This window comes from Urocitellus parryii, chromosome 5, assembly GCF_045843805.1.
Source record: "Urocitellus parryii isolate mUroPar1 chromosome 5, mUroPar1.hap1, whole genome shotgun sequence".
Taxonomy (NCBI): Eukaryota; Metazoa; Chordata; class Mammalia; order Rodentia; family Sciuridae; genus Urocitellus; species Urocitellus parryii.
In genome coordinates, this window is record NC_135535.1 from 7,659,388 (window position 1) to 7,668,078 (window position 8,691).

General features: G+C 45.3%; 1 protein-coding gene and 1 non-coding gene across 4 annotated transcripts in view; both read left to right on the forward strand.

Annotated features, from left to right (window-relative positions):
- Window positions 1-7,916, forward strand: part of Rangap1 (Ran GTPase activating protein 1) — a 36,918-nt gene extending 29,002 nt beyond the window's left edge. For 2 of the 3 annotated variants that reach the window (XM_026405907.2, XM_026405906.2), the window contains exon 16: window positions 69-7,916. In XM_026405907.2, the coding sequence (XP_026261692.1) occupies window positions 69-138 (70 nt within the window). In that variant the 3' untranslated portion in view covers window positions 139-7,916. The remainder of the gene's footprint in view (window positions 1-68) is intronic. The other variant, XR_013343594.1, reaches the window with a different exon arrangement.
- On the forward strand, window positions 4,697-4,824 carry LOC113194758 (small nucleolar RNA SNORA11). Its single transcript, XR_003302335.1, has one exon. It is a non-coding gene; the product is annotated as a small nucleolar RNA SNORA11 (small nucleolar RNA).
- Window positions 7,917-8,691: the final 775 nt, after the last annotated feature.

Here is an 8,691-nt window from a genome sequence, read left to right on the forward strand (position 1 = left end):
TCCCTGCTGGAGGCTGAGCTCCAGATCCTGACATGTTCACCCCATTCACTGAATTTTCTTCCCTGCAGGCCCAATGGTGCCCTAGAATCCTGTTCCTTTGCCCGCCACAATCTACTACAGACGCTCTACAAGGTCTAGACTCAAAGCTGGCCTCGATTTATCCCTCAGCCTGTGCCGGGGACTTGGATGAACTGAGCTGCAGCCTATGCCCCCCACAGACAGGACTCTGACCAGAGGCAGGGAGGGTCTTTGTCTCATGTGTCATGACCCCTGAGAATGTGTGTGGTGTGTGTGCTTCCTGTTGGCTGGGGTTTCTGCGTCTCTCTGCTGGACTGATCCTGGTCCACCATGAGGAACTGGCCCTTGGGGCAAGGGGTGCAGGCTGCTTTGCCATTAAACTCACTGCCATCTGAGGGCACTCTGCTGATCTGTGCCTCAGGCCTGAGTCCCTGGTGGCTGTCTCACCTCCTCTGCAGCCTTCCTGCCCACTCCTGGGCTGCACAAAGCCTGGGAAGCCGCTGTCCATGTGCTACCCTCTGCCACAGTTGGGCTGTTTCCTGCGTGGCCTGCATCTGCAGCACTGCTGTCCTCCCATTCATGCCTGCTGTGCTGACTGCTCAGCCAGAGATTACCAAGAGTGGGGTGGAGTGCTTGTCAGCAGAGGGCAAGGCCCTGGCCCCCATGCCACATGGACCAGAAGAGGAGCCAGGGACTGGCACCAGTCAGTCCAGGAACAGGAGCTGCCTCAGACTGTGCTGGCTCTGGTGCCCATTGGGGACTGAGCTGGGCAGGCCCAGACCTGTTCTTAAGCCCAGAGAGAGAGTGGCAGATCCCCCTGATGCCTGAGCTGCATCTTGAGGTCAAGGGAGAGATGGGATTGGGCTGAGCAGGAGGTGCCCTCTGACCTCCTTTAGTGGCCACAGGTGCCCACCTTGTGCTTCCTCCTTGTGCTCTGTGTTTGTCTGGGCTGTGCCTGGGAGCTTAAATAAAGTCATGTCTGCCAGCTGCAGAGACCAAGAAGAGTCTTTCCCCTGAAGTGGGACATTCTCTGACCTCTTCCCTCAGGGCCAGGTGCATCCTCCACTGTCTGATGTCTTCCTCTGGGCAGTGGTGCCGAGTTGGGCTTTTTTTTTTTTTTTTTTTATTGGAGATTTAACCCAGAGGCACTTAACCACTGAGCCACATCTCCAGTCATGTTTTTAAATTGATTTTATTTTTTTGTAGGTGTAGATGGATACAACACAATGCCTTTATTTTTATGTGGTGCTGAGGATCGAACCCGGGTCCCACCGGTGCTAGGTGAGCACTCTATCGCTAAGCCACAATCCCAGCCCTGTTTTTAAATTTTCATTTATTGAACACAGGTACTCAACCACTGAGCCACGTCCCCTGACCTATTTTTTATTTAGAGACAGGGTCTTGCTCTGCTTAGTGCCTCACTTTTGCTGAGACTGGCCTTGAATTTGCAATCCCCCTGTCTCGGCCTCTCAAACCACTGGGAATACTACAGGCATGTGCCACAATGCCCAGCAGATGGGGCCTATTTTACCTGTATCCGACACCTTGCCCGTTACTCCACGTTTGGTCTCACCTTTAGCTTCTTCGTTGTTCCTTCATTTTTGGACCCAGCTGGGCTACACTGTCCATAGGCCCCTGGCCTTGCTGGCTGTAGTCAGGAGCCACTGGACCTGTCTGGCAAGGTCACTTCGGAGATTTGGGCCCAACTAGCAACCACACAGGATGTCAAGGCCTTGTCCTTCACTCCACTGCCACACGTATGAGGATACCCAGCAGACCTTCCTTACCTCCTACCTTCACAGCGGACCTGGTGGGAGCCTGTGTTCCCCTACAGGGGGCTTCCAAGAAAAGTTCCTCTTAAGGCTTCTTAGGCAGCGTTTCCTTTGGCTCTCTCTTGGACAGCTTGTTGCTGACAAGAACAACTCGGCAGAAATCTAGTTTGGCTTATGGTTTCAGAGGTCTCATTGCTCTTTCTCTGAGCCACAGGAAAACAGAACATGAAGGGCATGTTGGAGGAAAGTTGCTCAGCTCTGGTGGCTATGAGGTAGGAGGGGGGATCCAGGGATAAAGTATATATGATCCCTTAGGCTAACATCCCCCAGTGACCCACTTGTCCAGCCATGCACCACCTGCCTACTTAATACTTAGTGGATTAATGATTTGAAGGGATTACTAAGTGGACTAAACCACTGATGAGGTTAGACCTCTCATAATCTGATCATTTCACCTGCATTAATAGGACCTTTCGAGGACACCTCACATCCAAACCATTAACAGGATGGTAGAGTTGCTGCCAGGGCCCTAGGATATCTACCCCCGCCCTCAGCTTTGACTTCTTACTAGCCCCTGTTCTGAGCTCTAGAGCCATAGGCACTTCCCTTTTGAAATTCCCAGTTTGGTTAGGAGACCAAGCCCTCAGTATAGGGACAGTAGGCAGTGGGGTGAGGAAAACAGTCTTGCTGTTCAAATTGGCCAAGGTTCTCTGGCCTGGCTCTTATGCTAGATGGCATGGGCTAACCTCCCTAGGGCAATGTACTTACAAAGCTTTAGCTCAGACTATAACCAGAGATCTCATTTCACTCAGGACAAACCATCAGTACCTGACTCCTAGAGCCTTGTCAGGAAGAATGCTGCTTGCTCTCTGAAGTGGAGGATTCTGACTTCCCTGGCCCCACATCACCAGTTCTAGGTGGAGAGAATAGCCTGGGCCTATAATTTGCTTACTGTGGTCTCCTTTGGGATTTCCTCCAGACCATGATCCTGGGCCTGAAAGATCCTAACTGCCTAAGCCTGGGCAGCCTGGGACCAGCCTTATGAAGGGTCTGCTGTGTACTCCTTACAGGAGACTCATCCCATAGACACAGGAGTCAACAGCTACTCCAATTATTTTCTTTTATGTGGATTTTTTAAATCTTTATTTTTATGAGGATTGAAGGATTGAAGACAGTGCCTCACAAGATATGCAAGGCAAGCGCTCTACCACTGAGCCACAACCCCAGCCCCCAATGATTATTTTTTTAATGACCTACTGGGAATGGAACCCAGGGCCTCACACGTGCTTGCCTACACAGTCCTGTCACCAAAGTCTGACCTTCCAGGAAACATGGTTAAGGGGGCTCTTAGTAGCATTTTTCCTATAGCAGGAACCTAGAAACTACTCATGGACCAACATCAGAAAGAGTGTGAAGCCACACAATGCAGTATTGTACAACAGTAAAGATGCACTAACCGCAGCCACCGGCATGGTATGGGTGAGTCAATAGCGATGTTGAGAAAAGAAAATAGTGTGATACCAATGGTTCAAAAACTAACAGCAGGGCGGCGGGGGCTGGGGCTCAGCGGTAGAGGCTCGCCTAGCCTGTGTGAGGCACTGGGTTCGGTTTTTCAGCACCACATAAAAATAAATAAAGGTGCTGTGTCCAACTATGTAACAACATAGCTGGGTGTGGTGACACACACCTGTAATCCCAGTGGCTCAGGAGCCGGAGGCAGGAGGATCCTGAGTTCAAAGCCAGCCTCAGCAACAGCAAGGTGCTAAGCAACTCTGTGAGACCCTGTGTGTAAATAAAATACAAAATAGGGCTGGGATGTGGCTCAGTAGTTGAGTGCCGCTGAGTTCAATCCCCAATATTTAAAAAAAAAAAAATAGGGCCAGACAATATGGTTCAGTGATTGAGTGCCCCTGCATTCAATCCCCGGTACCTGCCCCCAAGGGGAAAGAAAAAAGTAAACCCAGGGTGGTGGCACAAGCCTGTATCCCAGCAACTCAGGAGGGTAAATCAGGAGAATTGTCAAGTTTGAGGCCAGCCTCAGCAATTTAGTAAGATCCTACACAACTTAGCAAGAATCTGTCTCAAAATATAACAAGGGTCTGGGGTTGTGGCTCAGAGGTAGAGCTCTCACCTAGCACACACGGGTCCCTGAATTTGATCCTCAGCAGCACATAAAAATAAAACAAAGGTATTGAAGAAAAGTCAATAGATATAGAAAAGAGGCATTTGACAAAATTTAGGACCCTTTCATGAGAAAACAACACTGAGTGTAGAAGGAAATTAACATAAATATGAAAAAAATAACAGAAGCTTTTCCTCTAACAGGGTAAAGATTAGTACACTCTCACCACTTCCTTTGAACGTAGTATAGTATTGGAAAGCCTAGCCAGAGCAAGGTTTAAGCAAGAAAAATAAAATCTATCCAAATCAGAAGGAAGATTTAAAATTGTCTGCATATGACATGATCCATATATACAGAAAATCCTAGAGACTCCATTCAAAAAGTTGTTGGAAGGTGGGAGTGGTGACACAAGCCTATAATCCCAGCTACTTGTAGGGCTGAGGCAGAATTTCAGACTCAAAGCTGGCCTGAACAACTTAGTTATTGAGACCCAAGTTGAAGGCCAGCCTCAGCAACTTAAAAATAAAAAGGGCTGGGGATGTACCCCAATGACTAAGCACTTTTTTGGGGGAGGGTACCAGGGATTGAACTCAGGGGTGCTCAACAAGAACTACACCCCCAGCCCTATTTTTGTATTTTATTTATATCCTCCTGTCTCAGCCTCCCAAGCAACTGGGATTACAGGCATGTGCCACTGTGCCTGGTGATAAAGCACTTCTCTAGCATGTGCCAGACCCTGGGTTCAATACGCACTACTGTTAAAAAAAATTTAAAAAAAAATTGCGAGGTGTGCTCAGAGCAGGGGGCCTGGAGAATGCTTCTCTGTTTACAACACACCCAACAGGAATATGGGGTTATTGTGACAAGGGGCACAAAAATTGTGGTTTCCCTATGATCAAATGCCCTACATGTGTACCCTCCATGTGACTTTCAGACAGGACCAGTGAGACAGGGCTGAACACTAAGCTGCAGTATGTAGTTTGGGAGGTGACCATTTAGAGCCTGTCCAGTCCATGCATTGGTTGGCCTTGGTTGGTCCTAGAAATAAAGACTTTGAACCTCTCAAAAAAAAAAAAAGAAAGTAAAATGACAAAAGCAATTTTTTTTTTTTTTTTTTTTTTTTTTTTTGTACCAGGGATTGAACTCAGAAGAGCTTAACCACTTAGCCACATCCCCAACCCCTTTTATTTTGAAACAGGATCTTGCTAAATTGCTTCAGGTCTCACTAAATTGCCAAGACTGGCCTTAAACTTGTCCTCCTGCCTCAGCCTCCTGAGTTGCTGGGATCACAGGCATGTGCCACCATGCCCAGCTTTTACCAAATTTTTTTTTTTTTTTTAGAGAATTTTTCAATATATATTTTTAGTTTTTAGTTTTTGGCAAACACATCTTTGTTTGTATGTGGTGCTGAGGATCAAACCGGGGCCGCACACATGCCAGGCGAGGGCGCTACCGCTTGAGCCACATCCCCAGCCCCTTACCAAAATTTTTATTTTTTTTTTATTTTTATTTTTTTTTTAGAGAGAGTGAGAGAGGAGAGAGGGAGAGAGAGAGAATTTTTAATATTTATTTTTTAGTTCTCGGCAGACACAACATCTTTGTTGGTATGTGGTGCTGAGGATCGAACCCAGGCCACACGCATGCCAGACGAGCGTGCTACCGCCTGAGCCACATTCCCAGCCCCACCAAAATTTTTAAAAAATAATAAATATAGGGCTGGGGCTCAGTGATAGAGCACTTTCCTAGCATGTGTGAGGCACTGGATTTGATCCTCAACACATGTATAAATAAATGAATAAAATAAATGTCCATCAACATCTAAAATATTTTTTTTAAATCAAAAAGCAAAGGAGAGGGCTGGGGATGTGGCTCAAGCGGTAGCGCGCTCGCCTGGCATGCGTGCGGCCCGGGTTCGATCCTCAGCACCACATACCAACAGAGATGTTGTGTCCGCCAAGAACTAAAAAATAAATATTAAAAAAAAAAAAAAAAAAAAGCAAAGGAGAATTATTGAACTATTAGGAGACAGTGTAGGCTCATATGTTTAAGGCCTTGGGATGAACAAATTTAGCTATATTTAACTTTTTTTTTTTTTTTTTGGTACCAGGGATTGAACTCAGGGGCACTCATCCACTGAGCCACATCCCTAGCCCTGTTTTGTTTTTTATTTAGAGACAGGGTCTCACTGGTTGCTTAGGGCCTCATTTTTGCTGAGGCTGGCTTTGAATTCACGATCCTCCTGCCTCAGCCTTCCAAGGCACTGGGATTATAGGTGTGCACCATCATGCCAGCCGTATTTAACCTCTTGTTTGCCATTATTGTAGTATATTCACACTGTGGATTCTGTGCAGCAATGAGAATAGGTTTGTATTTACCAAAAGATATCATTAAAGGAGTAAAAAGGCAAGTCAGAGGGAAAATATATAATTTTATATATAAAATTCATATGTAGGGCTGGGGTTTAGCTTAGTGATAGAGTACTTGCCTTGCGTGTATGAGGCCCTGGGGTTTGATCCTCAGCACCAAGTAAAAATAAATAAATAAAAATAAAGATATTATGTTCATCTACAACAAAAAATATTTAAAAATAAAGAATACAAAATTCATATGCAGTCTATAGTTTCTACAAATAAAGGCAATTCAATAGAAAAATGAGTTTTAAAAAGACACTTTGCACAGAAAACATGTTTGATTTCATTAGTCTTCAGAGAAATGCACATTTAAACCTCAATGAGATGCCATCCTCTCACTAGAATGGCTCACATTTGCCAGACAATACCAAGTGTTGGTGAGGACGTAGGGAGCTCTCATACACTGCTGGAGAATGTGTAAATTAGTACAACATTGAGAAACTGATAATATCCACTGAAGCTGAAAATATGCATATCGTATCCACTTCTAGGCATATCTCAACAGAAATGGCCACGTACTTTCATTAAAAGACCACAAACATGCTGAGCAGCACTTTTCAAAATGGTTAGCCTGAATGACGCCCGTTGACAGTGGAATAGAAATGACTTGTCTAGTGAGATAGGAAGAAATCAGAAACGGAGAAGTCTGCCAGAGCAGACACTGTGAGATTTGCTTGTTTGTGATGATGATAAAAGACAGACCAACCTCCAGTTCAGCTGCATTTTCCTACAGCAGCCTTCATAGTAGAGTACACCACTTTACTGCCTGCATCGGGGCAGAGTGTTCTCCTCTTCTGTCCCAGTATATATATTTTTTATCTTTTTTTTTTAAGTGGACACAACACCGCTATTTAGAATTTGTTACGTGGTGCTGGGGATCAAACCCACTGCCTCACGCTTGCTAGGCAAGCGTCCTACCACTGAGTCCCAGCCCCAGGCGCTGTTATGGTGTATTTATGAGACGGAATGCTGGCATGCTATATAGAAAATGAAAACAGGAAAATAAAACTATGGCTAGAGATATGAATGAATGTCACAAAGATACTATGAGCCAGGCTTGGTGGCTCACAGTTGTAATCCCAGTGACTCAGAAGGCTGAGGCAGGAGGATTGTCAGTTTAAGGCAGCCTGGGCAAAATAAAATGGGTTGGGGATTGGGGATGTAACTCAATGGTAGTGGTAGAGTGCTCTTAGATTCAATCCCCAAATCCCCAGTACCAAAAACAAAATAATTGAGTAAAAATATTTAGATGTAAAAGAATACACACTAGCCAAGCATGTTGCCACACACCTGTAATCCCAGTGACCTGGGGCTGAGGCTGGATAATCTTAAATTCAGGGACAGCCTGGGTAATTTAGGCAGAACTTGTCTCAAAATAAAAAAAGTTAAAAGAACTGGGGATAAATGTAGCTCAATGGTAAGCACCCCTGGGTTTAATCCCCAGTACCAAAAACAGAAAAGAGACAGAGAAAAAAAAAAAAGCAGCACACACTACAGTCTCACTGATGATGAATTTGTTGAGTTACAGTATGTTCAAGTCTCAGGTTTAAAAAAAAAAAAAAAAGCTAAGCAAACTGATAAATTATACAATTGCATCAGAAACATGGGTCTGAAAAATCATAGGATACATAAATATTTGCTATATCTAGATGTCTTATTTCATTTTTAAAATGTACATGTACCTGCAAATATATGTATTTGGATATACTTTGTCACATTTTTTTGTAACAGCAAAAATGTTGGCAGGAATAAAAATGTCTAAGATGAATGGATAAGTGAATTTGAGACTTTTATACAATGGAATACTATACAGCAGTCAAGATGAGTGGGCATGTCTCATCAACTTGAACAACTCCCAATAGTCTGATGTTAAGTGAAAAAATAAATTTGCAGAATATTGTATATACAATATCAATATAAGCATATAAGCACAAACAGAAAGGAAGGGGTTAATCACTCTTGAGCACCAACTATGCACCAGGGGGCCTACCTCAGTTAGCCACTATGGCAACCCTATAAACTAGTTAATAGTATTAGGTGTTTTTCAGAGGTCAGGAAACTGAGGTTCAGTGGGGTTCCACAGAGCCCAGAAGCAGCCTAGAGCTGCTGACCCCATAGGCTGGCTCCTCATAGCCCGCCCCTCTCAGGCAGCCCAAGGACCCAGACCTGGGCTTGCTCTGGGCAACAGGCCCTGTAACTCCAGCCTCTGCTCCCACCCCTGCCCACAGCCTGGGGAAGCCCCAGCTGGGCTGGATTGCCGACAATGCCTCCCATTCAGCCCTGTCACTGCCACCAGTTCTGCAGGCCAAGGAGGGGGGGTTCCTGCCAACATCCAGCCAGGGACAGGACTGTTGCTGGCCTTCCCCTT